This window comes from Bos taurus, chromosome 18 (assembly GCF_002263795.3).
Source record: "Bos taurus isolate L1 Dominette 01449 registration number 42190680 breed Hereford chromosome 18, ARS-UCD2.0, whole genome shotgun sequence".
Taxonomy (NCBI): Eukaryota; Metazoa; Chordata; class Mammalia; order Artiodactyla; family Bovidae; genus Bos; species Bos taurus.
Genome location: NC_037345.1, coordinates 64442439 through 64463541, shown reverse-complemented (window position 1 = coordinate 64463541; position 21103 = coordinate 64442439). Strand labels below are relative to the sequence as shown.

At 48.2% G+C, this 21103-nt stretch overlaps 2 protein-coding genes across 6 annotated transcripts in view; both read right to left on the bottom strand.

Moving 5' to 3' along the window:
- ZNF805 (zinc finger protein 805) overlaps nucleotides 1-21103 on the bottom strand; it is a 64211-nt gene that overhangs the window by 19519 nt on the left and 23589 nt on the right. Inside the window, exon 1 of one of the 2 annotated variants that reach the window (XM_024979417.2) lies at nucleotides 2778-4549. The exons of the other annotated variant lie outside the window; for it this stretch is intronic. Within the exon in view, the coding sequence (XP_024835185.1) occupies nucleotides 2778-2810 (33 nt within the window). The 5' untranslated portion in view covers nucleotides 2811-4549. Of the gene's footprint in view, nucleotides 1-2777; nucleotides 4550-21103 lie in introns of those variants that run through there. 2 annotated transcript variants of the gene reach the window in all.
- AURKC (aurora kinase C) lies at nucleotides 5483-14625 on the bottom strand. Of its 4 annotated transcripts, none has more exons than NM_001193195.1 (7): nucleotides 9358-9562; nucleotides 9198-9237; nucleotides 8782-8973; nucleotides 8256-8394; nucleotides 7543-7691; nucleotides 5959-6133; nucleotides 5483-5792 (listed from the first exon to the last, which is right to left on the bottom strand). In NM_001193195.1, exons 1-7 carry the CDS (start codon nucleotides 9404-9406, stop codon nucleotides 5622-5624), a joined length of 915 nt encoding a protein of 304 aa, NP_001180124.1. In that variant the 5' UTR covers nucleotides 9407-9562; the 3' UTR covers nucleotides 5483-5621. The 4 variants fall into 4 exon arrangements, with proteins under 4 accessions (NP_001180124.1, XP_005219855.1, XP_005219854.1 ...); XM_005219798.4 differs by lacking the exon at nucleotides 9358-9562 and adding an exon at nucleotides 12494-14625 and having other exon boundaries at nucleotides 5487-5792; XM_005219797.5 differs by having other exon boundaries at nucleotides 5487-5792; nucleotides 9198-9234; nucleotides 9358-9576.

Genomic DNA, 21103 nt, shown 5'->3' with positions numbered 1-21103 from the left:
TCCTGGGCGTGTGGTTCCCGAGCACTCCGAAAAAGCAGGTCGCATGGTGATTTTGGATTCCCACTGCAAATACAAGTTACATTTAGGACTTCCCTGGCGTCCAGTGGTTAAGAATCCACCTACCAACGCAGGGGACATGGGTGTAATCCCTGGTCCACGAAGATGTGACATGCTTCGGGGCAAGCACACCCGTGTGCCACAACTACTGCAGCCCGTGAGCCCTAGAGCCCCTGCTCCGCAACAAGAGAAGCCACCACAGTAAGTCCATGCACAACAACGAAGAGGAGCCGCCCTGCTCGCTGCAACGAGAGAAAGCCTCCACAGCAACGAAGACCCAGTGCAGCCAAGGGTAAATGCAAGTTTTACAATGTTTACACCGCGCCGCAGTCCACTAAGGGTGCAATAGCGCTAGGTCTGCTGCTAAGGCTTCAGTCGTGTCCGACTCTGTGCGACCCCAGAGACGGCGGCCCACCAGGCTCCCCGTCCCTGGGATTCTCCAGGCAAGAACACTGGAGTGGGCTGCCATTGCCTTCTCCAATGCATGAAAGTGAAAAGGGAAAGTGAAGTCGCTCAGTCGTGCCTGGCTCTTAGCGACCCCCTGGTCTGCAGCCCACCAGGCTCCTCCGTCCATGGGATTTTCCAGGCAAGAGTACTGCAGTGGGGTGCCCTAAGACAATAATTTGGATGCCTTAATTAAAAAGTACTTTATTGCTAAAAAACGCCAACCATCATCGTGAGCTGTAACCTTGTTGCAGGTGGAACCTCTCAACTACTGTGAGAAACTACCACCGTGTGACCCAAAGACACAAAGGAAAGCAAATGATGCAAGGCTGCCACAAACCTTCAGTCTGCGAGAAAGACAACAGCAACAAAAGCACAGAATCCACAAACACGACAAAGAAAAGTGTGAGCACAGAGCACACAGAAGCCTCCCGCGCAGGGGCCCTCGGAAAATGACGGAAGGACGAGGACTGAGGGGTGCAGACAGAGGGGTGCTACAATGTCAGAGGAATGAGTACATAGTGATAATACGACTACAAATAATGTTAAGCACAGCCGCAGGGGCTACCCAGGTGGCTCAGTGTTAAAGAACCCACCTGCCAATGCAGGAGACTCGGGTTCAATCCCTGGGTCAGGAAGATCCCTGGAGAAGGAAAAGGCAACCCACTCCAGGATCTTTGGTGGGAAATGCCTGGACAGAGGAGTCTGGCAGGCTACAGCCCGTGGGGTCACGAAGTGTGAGATAGGGCTGAGCAACTGAGCCACCACCACCTGCGCTTCACTGGTCCTGCTAGTTGCCCGCCCCGTGCTGAGAGCATTACGTCATGTCCAAAAGCAACGAACAGGACTTCCCTAGATGTCCAGGGGCTAATACTCCACACTCCCAATGCACAGGTCCCAGGATCAATCCCCAGTCAAGGAACTAGATCCCACACGCCACAACTAAGAGTTCACGTGCCGCAGCTAAGAACCTGCACAGCCAAACAAATAAACATTAAAAACAAAAGGCAACTAAGTCCCTAGTTCTCAAGTCACCATTTTCCCCAGTGACTCCTAACTAAAAACACTCCACAGTCTGCCTTGTAATCTTACTCCCACCACCACATACTGGACATACTCTGTACACTCTCCTGAAACGTGCAGCAGATGCACGACCACATCCCTGTATGATCAGAACCACTCAGTAAACATAAACAATTCAGCCACCCCACTCTCAGATGAAGAGCCCTACTACTGCAGACCCATCATTTAAATGCTCCAAGACACTGGCTCATGGTTTTTTCACCTTACACAGTGCTCACATCTTTGTATATCAAGTTTTTTTTTTTTTTTTTCTGCAGCTCTGCTCAGCTTGTGGGACCCTAGCTCCCCAACAAGGGATCAAACCCAGGCCCGTGGCAATGAGAGCGCAGAGTCCTAACCGCTGGACCACCAGGGAATTATTAGTTTTCTTGAGTTAATACTTCAATTAAATGTGTGCAAATTCCTAATAAATTGACTGGTTCATACACAGGAATCCTGCAAAAACTCATTTCTGGTGTTAGATAAACTCTTATCACTAGGGACATTTGGGGCAGGTAGGTCAAGAGAAACAAAATTAACTAGGGCCTCAACAATGATTACCAGATGATATGTTTAATTAATTAAAACTCTTTAAGGAAGGGGACAGGGGACTTCCCTGGTGACCAGTGGCTAAGACTCAGTGCTCCCAATGCGGGTTGCATCCCTGGTTAGGGAACTAGATACCACATGCTGGTGTACCTAAATAAAAACATAACTCAAAACTCTCTGGCATATAATCCAACAGCACCCTCCATGACTGTTTAAGCGTGCACCTATGGATGGGCTTTCTCTGCTTGGTCTAAGTTATAAGTGGGGAAAAGAATTAGGGAAAGGGTTAATTATTAATCAAGTCCTGGCCATTTGCAGCCGAGGAAACAAATGTCACTGTTTCTCTTCCTGGAAGCTCTAAAGATAGGAATTTGACTTCAGGCAAGTCTGACTTAGACCGGGCAGGACTCCTGGGTTATTGACTGTAGATGACGGGCTAGGTTCCTAGGCAGGTTATTTGCCAAAGTTTCAATTTTATACTCCATCTATTTTCCATTTGTATATTCAGGCTTGCGTGTTCTAGGACTAGAGATAAAGTGAGTGACGAGCCAGCTCCACTGGTCTCACACAAACACAACTGCAGAGAAACTCAATGCCTCTCCTGAATTCCACCCAGCTCAGGAGCTCTCTCCGAATCAGCAATGCCAGGAACACCGTCCACTCACCCGCGCCGGGTCCATCCACGCCGCCGCCATCATGGGCCCCTGAGGAGATAGCGGGACCCGGAGAGGCGGCGACAGAGGCGAGTCCCGCGGGTTCAGCCGACCGCCGCTCGCTCCTTGCTCTGGGCGAGGTGGCCGATCACGGGGAGGCTCACAGCCAGCTCGAACGCGCGCAAGGGAACCCAAGCCACCTTTCTGCTCATTTGCGAAGACGGCACTGGAAGAAGCCACAGAAGAGCTTTACCCTTCCCGACAGCTGGCGTGGACCGAGCCGTCGCACGCAAATGACGTCCACCACCGGTGGGGCCGGAAGTCCCACCTCCCCGCAGGAAATGCCCCTTCCCTGGGCCGTCATTGGCCCAGCGCCTGCTGCAGTCGCGCAGTGTAGCACTTTCTGGGTAATGTAGTTTTTTCTGTGCAGACAACAGGCAGTGGAGCGCGTGTTCAGTCGCTCGGTCGTGTCCCACTCTTTGCGATCCCATGGACTGCAGCACGCCAGGCTTCCCTGTCCATCACCAACTCCCAGAGCTTGCTCAAACCTATGTCCATCGAATCGGCGAACCCCATGAACAGTGTGAAAAGGCAAAAAAAGCCGCTCTACCTCGATGTAAAATATTTAGGAGATCCAAAGCCCCGAATCAGACCCTCTTCACAGCAGGCACAGCTCGCGGGGAGCGAGGGAGCACTAACGGCGCAGGTGAAAAACCATGAATCAACGTATTGGAGCATTTTTTCTTCTTTCTTTTTGGTTGGGCACAGTGTTCAGAGTCCTAACTACTGGACCGCCAAGGAATTCCCTTGGAGCGTTTAAATGATAAATCTGCAATGATGGGACTGTTCATCCGAGAGGAGTGGCTGAATTGTTTGTGGTTCTAGTCATACAGAGATGTGGTCCCGCCTCTGCTGGACATCTCATATTGAGAAGAATATTGAATATGGTGGTGGGAGTAACAAGGCAAACTCTACATGGGGTGTTTTTTAGTCAGAAGACACAGAGGTGAAAAAGATGCCTGCAAGGGTGGAGGACTTCCTGGTGCTCCAGTAGCTTAGACTTGGCGATCCCAATGCAGGGGACCCGGGGTTCCATCTCTGGTCAGGGAACTAGATCCCACATGCTGTAACTAAGAGGTTGCATGCCCCAGGGAGGAGATCAGAGATCCTGAGTGTCCTAAGACCCCGCACAGCCAAATAAACAATTATTTAGGGGGGAAAAAGCGCCTGCAGTGAACAAAGAACATGTTTGAGCTCCCCACTGGGTAGTTTGGATATTTATTGCTATTTATTCTTGCTTTTGAATTGTGGTGCTGAGGACGACTCTTGAGAGTCCCCTGGACTGCAAGATCAAACCAGTCAATCTTAAAGAAAATCAACTGTAAATATTCATCAGAAGGACTGATGCTGAAGCTCCAATACTTTGGCCATCTGATCTGAAGAGCTAACTCACTGAAAAAGACCCGAATGCTGGGAAAGATTGAGAGGACAGGAGGAGAAGGGGGTGACAAAGGATGAGATGGTTGGATGGCATCACTGACTCAATGGACATGAATCTGAGCAAACCCTGGGAGACGGTGGAGGACAGGGAGACATGGTGTGCTGCAGTCCATGGAGTCACAAAGAGTCAGACATGACTTAGCAACTGAATGTCAGTTTTTGGTAGATGAAGGGAGGAGCTGCCACCGGAAGGATTCGGAGGGGAGGCTGGAAGAGCACTTCTGCAAATGCTGCAAGCAAAGGTTAGATTTCAGAAGAGTTTGGAGATTGGTTTTTCCTGATGCAATCAGAACATGACAACACCACATACATGCTAGTGAATTCATTTGAGAATTGGGTGGCATTGATGTGCAGCAACACATCTTATCTTAAAGATGGAAGCATGTTGGATGTCAGTATAAAGAGAGGGGAGTGTGTGATCACGGGGTTAATTAGTCCTGTTTTACAAAGGACATTCTACTGAAAACCTGGGGAAGAGTAAAGTGAGTCTAGGGGCCCCTGAGGGGTAGGTAATGCACCCTTGGACTGCAAAGAGATCCAACCAGTCCATCCTAAAGGAGATCAGTCCTGGGTGTTCATTGGTAGGACTGATGTTGAAGCTGAAACTCCAATACTTTGACCACCTGATGCGAAGAGCTGACTCATTTGAAAAGCCCCTGATGCTGGGAAAGATTGAGGGCAGGAGGAGAAGGGGACAAGAGAGGATGAGATGGTTGGATGGCTTCACCGACACAATGGACATGGGTTTGGGTAAACTCCGGGAGTTGGTGATAGGGAGGCCTGGTGTGCTGCGGTTCATGGGGTCGCAAAGAGTTGGACACGACTGAGCAACTGAACTGAACTGAATGCACCATCAGGGTGGTTATCCGCATAACGTAATAACTAGTTTTCAGGAAGAGTGCTTAAGTCACAATACCTGTGACCCAGGAAGAGCATCAGTTAGGGCTGCTCTCATGGGAAAGTTTCTACAAGAAATAAAGACTTCACCCAGTCACACACCAACACATGCAAAGACCTGTGTGGGACATCCCTGGTAGCCCAGTGGTTAAGAATCCACCTTGCAATGCAGGGGACGCAGGTTCCATCCCTGATGGGGGAACTGAGATCCCACAAGCAGAAGAGCAACTGAGCCTAGAGTCTATACGCTGCAATGAAAGATGCAACAAAGCTCCTGCAAATAAGACCAGACGCAGCCAAACGATGTTTTAAAAAGAGACTTGGTACAAAATGATTCAACTTTTATTAAGTATGATAATAAAATGATGCATCTTAAAAGAGAAGAAACAAAAGACAAGTGAGCTACCAGAGCCAACGGTGCTCCATGAGCAATCCCAAAGGGATAGGGGCGGACAGGGCTCAGAAAGCCATAGGAACAGATGGGGGCAGCACCCTCTGAGAGTGGGCCCGGATCCATGGGTGTTCCAAGACCCGGACCAAGGGCAGCCTCTCCAAGGGCTGGAATCTGAGAAGCTTGGAGATCAGGTCCCGAGCCCCCGAAGACATTGATGGAGGAAACCTTAAATCTACCTGATGAGGCCAGAGAAGTATGGTTAATTGCCTTGATCCGTTCAAGGCACTGTCCTAGATCTTAGTAGACCACCACTGTATGTGCCCCAGGCTCCGCAGGCCCACCCACCTCCCCACCCCCTACCAACCAGTTCCCGCATGAATGCCCAGAGTGTGGCCATCCCACCTTGAGGATGCGTCTGTAGGTCTCACTAGTGGAGGCACTCTCAAAGGGTGGATTTCCTACCAGCAACTCATAGCAGAGCACCCCAATGCACCATAGATCCACCTTTTCATCATATGTTCTCCCCTCGATCATTTCTGGGGGCAAGTAGTCCAGCGTCCCACACGTGGTCCTTCTCCTAGAGGGTTGCAGAGAAAGGGGCATAAGTACAAGAGAAGGTGTCCGTCCCCAGCTTCCAGGCCCAGGAAGTCCCTTCCCAAGCACAGGAATCAGGAAACACCACGTTTTAACATGCATCAAGGTTCCGAGACCACAAGTACTGGGACCCATCAATTCCATATTCTGAGATTCTTTCTACAATTATTTATATTTAGCTCATGATCCAGGAAGTTTTCACAAGGAAGATTTGAAACAAATTGATGGTGCAACAAGAGAGACCAAGTAAATTCAGTTTAGTTCAGTTCAGTCGATAAGTCGTGTCCGACTCTTCTCGACCCCATGAATCACAGCACGCCAGGCCTCCCTGTCCATAACCAACTCCCAGAGTTCACTCAGACTCATGTCCATCGAGTCAGTGATGCCATCCAGCCATCTCATCCTCTGTCATCCCCCTTGTCCTCCTGCCCCCAATCCCTCCCAGCATCAGAGTCTTTTCCAATGAGTCAACTCTTCGCATGAGGTGGCCAAAGTACTGCAGTTTCAGCTTCAGCATCATCCCTCCAAAGAAATCCCAGGGCTGATCTCCTTCAGAATGATCTCCAAGTAAATTAGTCATGCTTTATTTTTTTTTTTTTTTTCAAATTTTAGACTTTTTATTTTGTATTGGGGTATAGCCAATTAAAGAATCTGCCTGCAATGCAGGAGACCTGGGTTGGGAAGATCCCCTAGAGAAGGAAATACCAACCTCACTTCAGTATTCTTGCCTGGGGAATTCCAGGGACAAAGGAGCCTGGTGGGCTACAGTCCACGGGGTTGCAAAGAGTCAGACACGGCTGAGTGACTTTCACTCATATAGCTGATTAACAATGTTGTGGTAGTTTCAGGTGAACATCGAAGGGACTCAACCATATGTATACATGTATTTATGTCCACGTGTGTGTGTGTTAAGTCACTTCAGCCACATCCAGCTCTTTGCAGCTCCATGGACTATAGCTGACAGGCTCCTCTGTCCATGGGATTCTCCAGGCAAGAATACTGGAGTGGGTTGCCACGCCCTCCTCCAGAGGATCTTCACGACCCAGGGATGAAACCCACATCTCTTGCATTGGTAGGCAGGTTCTTTACAGCTAGCACCACCTGTGAAGCCCTATATACATGTATAATTATGCTTTGTTGATAGAGTAAAATTTGTGGAATTATGGCACAATAGTTCTTGATGTATTTACATGGAAATTTATTGATAAACTTATATGTTAAGAGGATTTAAAACAAAAGGTATAGTTGAACCCCGTTCTTTCAGTCAACAAATATGTATTAGAATATGCATTTCAAAAGGCAGTATTTAAATACAAACTCAGTTTGTATCTGGGTCTTACATGTGAGATGAATTAAACTAGATCATTCTTAACTGGCACCCACTGGACCTACCTCAGAGAGGGGGTGTGCACAGACCAGCCGAAGTCTGCAATCTTCACTTCACCCATAAGCCCCAGCAGCAGGTTCTCCGGCTTAATATCCCTGTGAATCACCTTCCTTTCATGGCAGTAGATCAGAGCATCTGCCAACTCCTCTATTATCTGTGTGAGAAATGAAAAAGCAGTCTGGAAATGAAGCCAGCCACGAGAAGATGATGATTAATGCTTGATTACCCATCTGGAGCCCTCCCAAAATCTCTTGCTTCCTATTTCTAAGTCAGTTCCACTCATTTATTTCAGTGAACTCCCTCAGAGCATTTCATGTTTCTTTCCATAAGGTAGTGCGGTTAGATTCTGTTGCTCACAACCAAAGAATCCAAACTTACACACAGTACTTATTAATATTCTGGGGTAATTATTAGGGTATCCACATGGAAGAGGAAATGGCAACTCACTCCAGTATTCCTGCTGGGGAAACCCCTTGGACAGAGGAGTCTGGTGGGGGTTACAGTCCATGGGGTCACAAAGAATTGGACACGACTGAGCATTAGGGTATCCAAATATGAAGTTGTAGGATGTAAGTCACTATATATAACTTAGTGTCACTATATATAATTTATAGAATGAAATAAAGAAAGAAGCCACGTGGACACTCATGAAAGCCTCAAGCAAAGACCCCCACACCAGCCCATTGTAAACTCGTGAACCTGAGCCCTCCCGCCTCACCGTGGCTGTACGCTGTTCATCAAACGTGTGACTCCTTTGCAGCGCCTTGTAGAGCTCGCCCTTTGGGGCATATTCTAAAATCAGGTACACCCGGCGCGCATCATGGAAGTAGTTGTACAGGCGCAGGATATTGGGGTGTCTGGAGGACAGAAGGAGTAAGTGTCAAGACTGCTCCCTAAAAAAACAAAACACAGCTCCCTGAGGCCCAACTCAAGATGCTATTATAAGTGACTGGTCACACAGAGGGGCAAATTGTGCTGGGACCTGTATAGGAACCGCTCCGTCTGTAAATTTGTGAGCGGAAAACGAAGCAGGTGTCAGAATTCGAGTGTCTGACGCAGGGAGCTTTACATGGTATAACTGGAATGAATTGCAGAGGGGAAAAAAAATCTTTAAGATGCAAGCAAACGGCTTATTTGGAGGTAGTACGGGGGGAAACGCTGAGTTCAGATGCAGAGACGGAACAGGAAAACAGGAAAGAGAAAAAAATAAGAACCGGCACAGGAAGCTCACAGACTATCCTTACTGGAGATGGGCCTGGATTTCAACTTCCCTGCGCAGCTGGTGTTCCAGGCCTTCCTTCTCTATCTGGGACTTGAACAGGACTTTCAGGGCCACGATGAAATGGTTTTTCTTCAGGCGAGCCAGGTACACATTCCCAAATTTTCCCTTGCCGAGAGGACGCCCGATTTCAAAATCATCAACTGTGAAACGCCGCCTGACAGGAAAGAAAGCAGAGCGCCTCCGTTTCGGAGGTGAGTGGAGAGTCAGGGGTCCCTCGTGCTCGCCTTCCGCTTTCACTGTTTCCCTCCTCGGGCCCCTTTTCCTTCTTAAGGGCTCAGCCACGGTGTTGGGTCCATAACTGTCGGTCCCCTAAGGCAACACTTCACACACTCGGTCCCACTTCCCTTCCTCTTCCTGATAAAAAACAAATGCGCTCACGCGGTTGGGGCTCCGGGCACCGTTTGACCTGCTGCAGCTACTGAAAAAAGAAAAGAGATGTCCATCCTTTGTTCTGTGCACCCCCTCACCCCCAACACCCGACCCCAGGCCTGTCTTCTAAACACCCTCTTTCTCTGTTCCTGGTACATAACCCTTCCACCTGCGTGCTGCATCCCGCCCGCCTTCCTCGCAGTTCCTCGATGGCTCATGACCAGAGACGGTGTGGAGGAGGACGCCCTGCGGAGCTGGGTGTCCAGGCAGGAGGTAACATTCAGGTTGAGGCTCCTGTAGTCGCCACTTGCTCCCTTACAGACTCGGGGAACCAGCTACGCGGCAACCTACTATGAGGACCCCCTCTCAGGGACTGAATCGGGGCAACTTGGTGCATACACACGCTAGGATATTTATACTATGTTCTCTGGCCCCATTGGCCGAGCAGGTAGTTCCTGGTTGACTCCCATTGGTTAAAATTTCTGACGATTAGGCAGCATGCTCAACGGAAGGAGCAAGAATGAGCGCTTCCGGTCCGGTGACTGGAGGCGGGACTTAGGGGACTGGGCCAATAAGAGGGCCGGGCATGGAGCCAAGAAGGTCGGAAACGCCCCAGAAAGACACAAGTGGAGGTAAAGGGATCAAGCGGGGAGTGGTGTGCAGAGTCTGTGCTGCTCAGTTCAGTTCAGTTCAGTCACTCAATCGTGTCCTACTCTTTGCGACCCCACAGACTGCCGCACCAGGCCTCCCTGTCCATCACCAACTCCGGAGATTGCTCAAACTCATGTCCATCGAGTCACTGATGCCATCCAACCATCTCATCCTCTGCCGTCCCCTTCTCCTCCGCCTTCAATCTTTCCCAGCATCGGGGTCTTTTCAAATGAGTCAGGTCTTCTCATCCGGTGGCCTAGGTATTGGAGCTTCAGCTTCAGCATCAGTCCTTCCAATGAATATTAAGGACTGATTTCCTTTAGGATTGACTGGTTGGATCTCCTTGAAGTCCAAGGGACTCTCAAGAGTCTTCTCCAAAACCCCAGTTCAAAAGCATCAATTCTTTGGTGCTCAGCTTTCTTTATAGTCCAACTCTCACATCCATACATGACTATGGGAAAAACCATAGCTTAGACTAGACAGACCTTTGTTGGCAAAGTAATGTCTCTGCTTTTTTATATGCTGTCTAGGTCGCTCATAGCTTTTCTTCCAAGGCTTTCATGGCTGCACTCACCCTCTGCAGTGATTTTGGAGCTCAAGAAAATAAAGTCTGTCATATGTTCAGGTACTTTCTTTCTAGTCCTAGTTTGTGGATTTTTTGTTAAAATCATGAATTCTGTCAAAGGCTTTTATAATATCAATTGAGATGATCATGTGGGCTTTTATCTTTCATTCTGTTGTCTTTCCATTACAGGAGTAAACTGCATTTGGTCGTGGTATATGATCCTTTTGATATGGTACTTAATTTGTTTTGCTAATATTTTGTGCAGGGTTTTTTCATCCTATTCCTAAGAGATATTTCTTTGTAGGCTTTTTGTTTTGTTTTGTTTTGGCTGTAGTCACTATGTGCAATGATTTTGAAGCCCCCAAAAAATAGTCTCTCACGGTTTCCTTTGTTTCCCCATCTATTAGCCATGAAGTGAGTGGACCAGATGCCATGATCTTAGCTTTATGAATGTGAGTTTTAAGCCAACTTTTTCACTCTGCTCTTTCACTTTCATCAAGAGGCTCTTTAGTTCTTTGCTTTCTGCTATAAGAGTGGTGTCATCTGCGTATCTGAGGTTATTGATATTTCTCCTGGCAGTCTTGATTCCAGCTTGTGCTTCATCCAGCCTGGCATTTTGCATGATGTACTTTACATATAAATTAAATAATCAGGGTGACAATATACAGCCTTGACATACTCCTTCCCCAATTTGGAATCAGTCCATTGTTCCTTGTCCGGTTCTAACTGTTACTTCCTGACCCGCATATGGATTTCTCAGGAGGCAGGTCAGGTGGTCTGGTATTCCCATCTCTTTAAGAATTTAAGAATATTCCATGGAACGCATAGTATCTGATTTTGGCTTCCCTTGTGGCTCAGCTGGTAAAGAATCCGCCTACAATGTGGGAGACCTGGGTTCGATCCCTGGGTCAGGAAGATCCCCTGGAGAAGGGAAAGACTACCCACTCCAGTATTCTGGCCTGGAGAATTCCATGGACTGTCTAGTATCTGAATGAATGAACATGTATATAAATCTCTGAGGGAGTGAGTTAAGAAAGTCAGTGACATAAGGAAGTGTGTGTGCTAAGTCCTTTCAGTCGTGTTCAACTCTTTGCCACACCATGGACTGTAGCCCTCCAGCTCCTCTGTCCATTGGATTCTCCAGGCAAGAATACTGGAATGTCTAACCATTCCCTTCTCCAGGGGATCGTCCCTAACCCAGGGATCAAACCTGCATCCCTTACGTCTCCTGCAATGGCAGGCTGGTTCTTTACCACTAGTACCACCTGGGAAGCCAGACGGCCAGTGTGACTGACGAGAAATCAACGGCAGGAAGCTGCCAGGGTGTTGCACTGAAGAGCCAGTTCTGGCTCCTTGTTGGATCTGTTTCTTTGACTTTAACCTTTGCTTTTAGTTATTTTGGCTTGTTTGCTTTTGTTATGATAATCATACATAATAGCCTGCCTCGGGGAACCCTCCCCTCAGCCTGACTGTTAAACTGAAGTACCTTTATTCAGCTCACAGAGAGACAATCTGACCCAGCTCACCTGTGAATGGTTGCACTAAAGAAGAAATTAACACATCTGGTATTGTTTTGCAAAATAAAGGGCCATTTTACTTTACTTCCTCACCTCCTCTCCCTCTCTGTTTTAGAGAAGAACCTGCCATCCAGACCAAGGTAAGGTGATTATTTTGAGACTTTAGTCTGCCATCCTCTCTGTCAGCCGGCTTTCTAAATAGTCGTATTCCTTGCCTCAATACCTGTCTTTGATTTTATTGGCCTGTCGTGTGGTGAGCACAGTGAGCTTAGACTCAGTAACAGGGACGTGTTATGCTGTTGGCACACACCAGGACCAAGTGCAACTCAAGCTGCCCCAGCTTGAGGGTCCTGTCCTATTCAGGCTGTTCCTCAGGTTCCTCCTCAACCACTCACATGCATGAGGGTCACCGTGGTGGAGCTCCCTGACATCTGCTTCTGTCTCCAGATATCCTATGGCTTGTGTGCCCTCCCTCAATACACCTGCCTCCCCCAGCCCAGGACTGCCCAGGCCATTTGGCATGGGGGCAAAGACCCATAGCTGCACTTACTGCTCCCCTCTCATGTACTTACTACAGTACAGCTGACCCTTAAATGAGGGCTGGGGTGGGGTTGACATTCAGCACTGTCAAAAATCCACACATAGGACTTCCTTGGTGGTCCAGTGGTTAAGACTCCGTGCTTCCACTGCAGGGGGTACAGGATCGATCCCTCATTGGGGAAGATTCATGTGGCATGCAGTGTGGTGCAACCAAAAAAAAAAAAAGGAAAAAAAATCCACATTTAAGTTATGGTTAGCCCTTGGTCTTACCACCAGGGTTCTTGGACTCCTTAATCAATAGAAATGGATGAGTGTTGTAGAAAAAATAGAAATGAAGTTTTTCCTTCTCTAAGAACAGACATTACTTTACCAACAAAGGTCCATCTAGTCAAGGCTATAACCATAGCCTTCCAGTGGTCATGTATGGATGTGAGAGTTGGACTGTGAAGACAGCTGAGCGCTGAAGAATTGATGCTTTTGAACTGTGGTGTTGGAGAAGACTCTTGAGAGTCCCTTGGACTGCAAGGAGATCCAACCAGTCCATTCTGAAGGAGATCAGCCTGGGTGTTCTTTTGAAGGAATGATGCTAAAGCTAAAACTTATTGGAAAAGACTCTGATGCTGGGAGGGATTGGGGGCAGGAGGAGAAGGGAACGACAGAGGATGAGATGGCTGGATGGCATCACCCACTCGATGGATGTGAGTTTGAGTGGACTCCGGGAGATGGTGATGGACAGGGAGGCCTGGCGTGCTGCGATTCATGGGGTCGCAGAGTCGGACACGACTGAGCGACTGAACTGAACTGAACTGAAGAACAGAAAAGTAAAGGGAACAGTGAGCAGTATAGAGAAGAAACTTGGACGGGCCTGAAAGACCTCCTGAGGTGCTAGCCTGCTGTATTCTCCCCTCACCGGGCAGAGAAATAAAGCCATCTTTCTATGTCCTCTAAACTCTGTCTCTGTATTTTTCATTTGGCATTGGTGGGCAGACAAAGTCATAACCTTGGCGATAACAAAGAGGCCTGAGGAGAAATTCAGGCAAGACTTCATAGGCAAGACTCCTGCTGCAGGAGGGAGAAAACAAGAACAGGTTCCCTGACTCACTCCCTGGAGGGCGGGGGAGTTGGTCTCTTAAACCAGGTGAGGGTAGGGGTGGGTCCGGGGTGGGCCCAGGGATGGGGATGGAGACGTGGCTTAGGTTGTCTGCCACCCGCTGGCTGGTGCTGTGTGCAGCGAGCATGCCAGTACACTGTTCTTGCTCCCATCAGGGTCCATTTGTTCCCAGCTCATCAGAAACCGCAGTTGAGTTTTTGGTCTTTTTGTATCTTATTGCTCATAATCTTACACATGCAGGCAGTTATTTTTAGTCCCTTATAGTTTCTTTGTATTTTGTTGCTGGAGGAGATGTTTGTCCAGCTGAAAGTCATACGCAAGGGTTCCAGCCTATCTTATCAGCATTCGCCATTCCTCTGTATCCTTGCTTCTGCATCTAGGAACTCTACCAACCCGGGATGGCACAGTACTATAGTACACTGGACGAGAAATCTGCATGTAAGTGGACCTACGCAGTTCAGACCCCTGTTGTTCAAGGGTCAACTCTATTTGTTGGACTCAGTAATTGGTTTCCACTTTGGGTCTCAAATAGTAAGCCCACATATTTGTTTGACATATACAGAATTTTCAAAACAATTGTAACTGAACTCTTTTAGATAGGAAATAGGGTAAATTGTTAGAGAAATACAATTTAAAAAGAAAAAGTCTCCTCCTCATTCAGAAAAGTCTCACTGAAAAGACAGTAAAGAAATAAAAGTTTAAAGTTGTATAAGCATTAGACTAGAATCTGATGCACATGGCAGATGGTCATTGCTGCTACTGCTGCTGCTAAGTCGCTTCGGTCGTATCCGACTCTGTGTGACCCCATAGACAGCTGCCCACCAGGCTCCCCTGTCCCTGGGATTCTCCAGGCAAGAACACTGGAGTGGGTTGCCATTTCCTTCTCCAATGCATGAAAGTGAAAAGTGAAAGGGAAGTCGCTCAGTAGTGTCTGACTCTTCGAGATCCCATGGTCTGCAGCCTACCAGGCTCCTCTGTCCATGGGATTTTCAGGCAAGAACACTGGAGTGGATTGCCATTTCCTTCTCCAATGCATGAAAGTGAAAAGTGAAAGGGAAGTCGCTCAGTCGTGTCTGACTCTTCGCGACCCCATGGTCTGCAGCCTACCAGGCTCCTCTGTCCATGGGATTTTCCAGGCAAGAGTACTGGAGTGGGGTGCCATTGCCTTCTCCAGATGGTCGTTAAGAGACTTCAAAGAACACTCACCCCTTCATATAGCGAAACAGACACAAACCATTCCCTACGTTTTCCAATAAACAATTGGTCCTATGAAGTAAGGACAGCACCATTTGTTACACATAGTTCATGCCACACTAACGCAGTAATGGGGTGATTACTTGCTGTTACACTGGCTTTCTATAGAGGAAAACTAACTTCTCATATGACGGGAGGTAGTTTTGCTACTTGGAGCAAATTGGGCTCCTGCCCTCACCCCTGCCCCACAAGAAACTGGGATATGTGAGTGCCAGTCGCTCAGTCGTGTTTGACTCTTTGTGACCCCCATGGATCTTAGCCTGCCAGGCTCCTCTGTCCATGGAACCCTCTAAGCAAGAATACTGGAATGAGTTGCCATTCCCTTCTCCAGGGGATCTTCCTGACCCAGGGATCAAACCCAGGTCTCCCGCAGTGCAAGCAGGTTGTTTACCAGCTGAGCCACTGGGACAGAAAGACGCTATCTCCTTTGATGACTTCATTTCATAAAAATGGGCCCCTGGGCCTTTGAGAAAGACATTCCTGGGTTGTGAGGGTATTGGCGTGTTTGAGTAAAAGCAAGGCTAGTGCAGCTTAGCCTTAATTTGCTGGGATTAGAATGGTACGAGATAAGCTTGGAGAGAAAACAGAGGCAAACCGTGTAGAACCTTGTCGGCCATTGTAAGGAGCTTCTATTATGCTCCTGAACACGTTCTAAAATGTACCTGTGGGGGACTCCTGGGGGACCAGTGCTTTCACGGACTCGGTGCTTTCATGGACTCGGTGCTTTCACTCTTGGGGTCTGGGTTCCATCCCTGGTCAGGGAACCAATATCCCACGTGGCGTGGCCAAAAAAAAAAAAGACTTCCCCTTTACCTCTGCGTCCTTAAGACAGTCTTGCCTGGTAAGAGTGATTTCTCTGCTTATGTCTGTGGGCCCCACTGTATCATTAAGACCAGAAAGTTTATGCTAACAGTGGGACTCACGGTGAAGGGTGGGTTTTGTCTGCCTACGACTACACTACATTTCGCCTTCTGTGGATCCTGTCTCCATGGTCAGTCCAGTGGGCGCTGCCTCGATAAAGGCATCCGCGGGCCGGGAAGCTGGGCGAACTTCCCTTTTGGTGTTGATGAACACGCTGTCACACAGCTCTGGAACTGCACGGGGAGTCACCCGGGCACGCTGCTCAGTTCCTCTTGCATTGTATTCTGGGTGCCTTTTCCCTTTGCAGATCGCGGTCTGTCTTTCTGTGGTGACACCAAGCCTGAAGGTGGTCTTGGGCAGACATGAAAGTCTCCTTGAAAAAGGAAAGTACTGACCTAGATGGGAATCACGGTAAAGGCTTCCCTGGGGAAGTGCTATTTGATGTGAGATGTGATTTTCCAGTGGTCATATATGGATATGAAAGTTGCACTGTGAAGAAAGCTGAATGCCGAAGAATTGATGCTTTTGAACTGTGGTGTTCGAGAAATCTCTTGAGTCCCTTGGACTGCAAGGATATCCAACCAGTCCATTCTAAAGGACATCAGTCCTGGGTGTTCTTTGGAAGGACTGATGCTAAAGCTGAAACTCCAATACATTGGCCACCTCATGTGAAGAGTTGACTCATTGGAAAAGACTCTGATGCTGCGAGGGATTGGGGGCAGGAGGAGAAGGGGACGGCAGAGGATGAGATGGCTGGATGGCATCACTGACTCAATGGACATGAGTTTGGATGAACTCCGGGACTTGGTGATGGACAGGGAGGCCTGGCATGCTGCAATCCATGGGGTTGCAAAGAGTCAGACACAACTGAGAGACTGAACTGAACTGAACTGTACTGTGAAGGGTAAGCATTCATTCTCCAGCCAAAGTGTAGGGAAGAGCCTAGCAATGGGTGGGGAGACAAAAGGAAACACAAGTCAAGAGCAGAGCAGTGGGATCGTGAAAGAGAAAAGGGAGCAAATTAGACACGTCCCACACCAGGTAAGGCCCCATGGATGGGCTACGTGAAGGCTTTGGTTTTTATCTCCAGAGTTAAGGGAAGTCATGAAACGACTGAAGGGCATGTGTGTTGGGCAGGTGGCAGTCTAATTTGCACTGCATCTCTAGTTTCAGTGTGGAGAATGGACTGGAGAGGAAATACAGGTGAAAAAATACCTAGTTACTAAGCTGAAACAGAAGTGATAGATGATGTGTGATAGTCCAGGAAGGAAGTGGTGGGTTACGGAAGACAAACCTGAGAGGCATTTAAGAGGTCACACTGGCAACTTGGCGTGTGGAGTGTAAGGAAACAGAGGTCACAAGGTTGCGTCGGGGTTCTGTCCTTGGTCACCAAACCGTGCCATGTGGTGCAGAGGCAAAACTACTAGAGGATCGGTATCAGGGAGAAGCGGGAGCCACTTTAGGAACCTTTAAACAGTCACGTGGAGACTGACATCTTCCAAACACTCAAGTAGGGGCAGTAATCAGGAATTCAGGTCTAGGGCCCCAAGAAGTCAGGACTGGGAAAATAAATTCCAACTTGTTCAAAGTAACAAAGGTCTGTATAATCAAAACTATGTTTTTTCCAGTACTCATGTATGGATGTGAGAGTTGGACTATAAAGAAGGCTGAGTGCCAAAGAATTGATGCTTTCAAACTTTGGCATTAGAAAACTCTTGAGAGTCCCTTGCACTGCAAGATCAAACCAGTCTATCCTGAAGGAAATCAACTCTGAATATTCACTGGAAGGACTGATGATGAAGCTGAAGCTCTAATACTTTGGCCACCTGATGCAAAGAGCTGACACATTAGAAAAGACCCTGATGCTGGGAAAGACTGAAGGTGGCAGAAGGTGGGAGAAGGATGAGATGGTCGGATGGCATCACCAACTCAATGGACACGAGTTTAAGCAGGCTCCTGGGGGATGGTGAAGGACAGGGAAGCCTGGCATGCTGCAGCCCACGGGGTCACAATGAGTTGGACAAGACTGAGTGACTAAACAACAACAATGAAGATAAGTGAAGCCGCATGAAGGATGCGGATGAAGCCTAGGGAGAGACCACAAAGAAAGAAAAGGGACTGTGAAAACTGTTTAGGAATTTCAAAACTGCATGGGTGGCTAGACGTGGATGAGTCAGCAAGGAAGGAAAAAAAGAAAGGAGGGAGAAAACCAGGACAGTGATGATATGGAACGAAAAAAAGTGTATTTCAAGAATGGTCAGTGAGATGATTCTCAGTCTCAAGACCAGGGCTTACGTTATATAAACATGGGAGTCACTGCTGACCCTGGCCAGGGTGATGAAGACAGCAGGACCCTAGGAAGGAGGTTCACAAGGCAGGGAGGTTTGGGAAATGGAAGAAAAAGGATGAGGTAACAGTGAAGTGCAATTATCACAAGGAAACGAAGAGAATCCCAAGGGTACTCCTCAGTTAAAGGAAGAGGGAGGAATAAAGATGTGAATACGTGAGACGTGGTGAAGACAGTGGTGCCGGACGCTCAGGGCAATGGATGAAGACAAGTCAGAAAGGGTGAGGGACAGAGCAGATGAAAAATAGGCTTTAGGCAGGTGAGGTCACAGGCAAGAAAAACATTGGGCACACTCTGAGGTGGGGCAAACGGTGATGACTGCCTAAGTGCAAGCAAAGCACTTCAAACGTGTGTGAAGATTTATCCTGACAGCAAGCACATGAAATGACACTAGAACAAGCCATAGTGAGAGTTGCTGAAAGATGATGGAACTAGAGAGGCTGTAAGGGAGGAGGGAGGAGAGTGATGAGGGTGCCTGTCAGCTGGATGATGGTCAAGAGAACGAATGATGTAGCAGGACTTGGGACTCAGCACACGAGAGGCGTTTCTTCCTTCACATCCCAGAGACTTGGGAGAAATGATACATGGAGACTAGGTTGTCATTAATGAGTTTGTGGCCCCCAGTTAGTGGTGCTTCGTCATCGTCTGATGTGTGGGGCTGTGCGGGCATCTGAAACCATCTTCCTAAAATACAAACACCAGGGGAGATTGAGTGTGATCTTACTAAGGAACATCTTGGCCCCTTGGATACCTGCTTTCTACTTGCCCACCTGGACAGCCCCTGGTTGGCACTCTCCTTGTCTGTGGCTCTCCACATCCAACTCAAAGATCGCATGTGGCTGGGTGCACTGGCACCCTCACTTCTCGAAGTGGCTGATGTGCCTTGTTAAATTCTTAGTATTTATCATCTCATTAATACTTTTGGGCGTTGTTTTAAAGTGTAGGATTTGCTATCCTGATACGAGGCCTTTGAAGAGTTACTTATGGCTCCAGTTAAGACGAGGGCCTGCTGTGCTTGCTCCACGGGGCCACGTAGGGCAACCCCTGAGGACAGTCAGAAGCAAAGAGGTGGAGGGGAAGGGTAGAGAGACTGCAGATATAGTGATCTTCACTGGGAGGCGTGGGACTGGTGACGCAGGCAGGCCAAGCAGGTTTAGGATTTGCTAGTTTGGTTCCTGCCAGCACAGCTCAGGGTGCAAGGGCTGCCCTCAACTGCCTGGTTATCTGGGGAAGGGTCTTGAAGCATGGGGACTTGATAAAGGCAGTAGCTGAGGGCTCTGGCTCTGGAACGGCTGGTTTGTCTACGGAGGGCACAGACCACAGGGAAAATTATCCGGAGAGATTAGCTAGCTCTAGAAGGAGCAGTCTCCACAGGATCAGTGGGGTCCCAAACGTTAGAACTTCAGAATAAAAACACATGCTTCAACATTAAGTATCCAAAATAAGGGGGAGGAGGAGAGCGGCCAGGAAGATTTTAAAGTCTCCCAGGTAAGCCAGAGGTCAGAAGTATGACGGGAGGGCCCGTGGCCCTGACACGGCTCTGAGGGAGGCCCGGTAGGTTGCCTGTTTATACTTTACTTCAGACTGTTTAAAAAGTGAGCTGCATAACACATCCATGAGCAGAGATGACAAGTCTTCAGCCCTCAAACCTCAAGCATGACATCACCGAGCATCCCAGGACTGAGAGGGAAAGGCGGTCTTCGGGTCAGAGCCCGAGTGCCCGGGGAGCAGAGAGGCCCCGCAGACCAGGTTCCTGCCAGTCTTCAGCACCTCTCTGGCGAAGCCGTCCCTGCAGGAGCCACCTGCTCCCCCTCGCTCCAGGTGAAACTCCCCCACAGATGGTGAAGGTAACCAAGCCTGACACAGGGTAGTCTAGCTTCAAGTGAGGTGTGCTGGATGATGCAAACATTCCTTATTTCTCTTTGCTGAAAACAGGGGCACAGAGTATCGACAGCAGGGAGAGAGAGAGATGAGAAACTGCTGCCTTATGTGCCTCAGAAACAGCACTGGTCTGGCATTTACATCTTTATAAAGTAAACAGCTGGTATATTTGCACATCAGACCACTTGAAGCCATTCATCTATAAAGATACATGTGTACTAGGTATCTACACATTTATGTACATATATGTGCCCTCAAGTGGTGTATACACATCACACGTGTATCAATTATCAGAAAGAGGCAAGGTCCTTGTCACCAGACTTCCTCTGTATGTTGTCATCACTAAATTAAATCCCGGCTAGTTTCTTCAGTTCTACTTTGGCTTAGTGATAGTTTTTAAAAAAATTTTGGTTATGATTTTGCCTCAAAATTATGACTCTTTTAGGAAACTGTGCTTAACATTACAGAAGCCTGAATTTATTAATTGGCATCTTAGTTCCATTTAAGTTGCTATGAAGACCTAACAGAGCAGGCCCAAGACTGCTATTCTCTTAACTAGCAGGTTTACCCTGGGCTGTGGTTTGAGACCTTAGATTTTGGAGGACTTCCCACGAGTGAGTGGCTCAGTGTGCTCAAGCTTTCTGTGCACCAGTGTGTTTTATGCCAAAGATCCACTGTCCTTCTGGAGGTCTAGAATTTGGTATAAATATTAAAGTCCCCAAGAAACCCTGAGTCTCGAGCTAGCTTCCACATGTGACATTTCAGTCGATGGCTGTCCCTCCTTGACAGAGCTTAAATTGAGCACATCCCACGTGACTCCCCTGAGCCAGGACAATTGCAGATTGCCCCTGGTCCCTGTGCAGCTTCTCTTGGCTGAGTTTGCTTTGATCGTTTTGGTGGAATAAGCATAGCTGTTGAGTGTTAACAAAACATGAGTTCTGGGAGTCTTCCTAGGAAACTGCTGAACTAAGTGTGGTCTTGATCACATGATACAATCATTCATCCTGATTTCCATCTGGCCATAAAAGCTTCTGGAGCTTTTCTTCAAGGTCAACATATGTTCTATATGGTGGCAACTATACAATAGCACCCCACTCCATTACTCTTGCCTGGAAAATCCCATGGATGGCGGAACCTGGTAGGCTGCAGTCCATTGGGTCGCTAAGAGTCGGACGCGACTGAGCGATT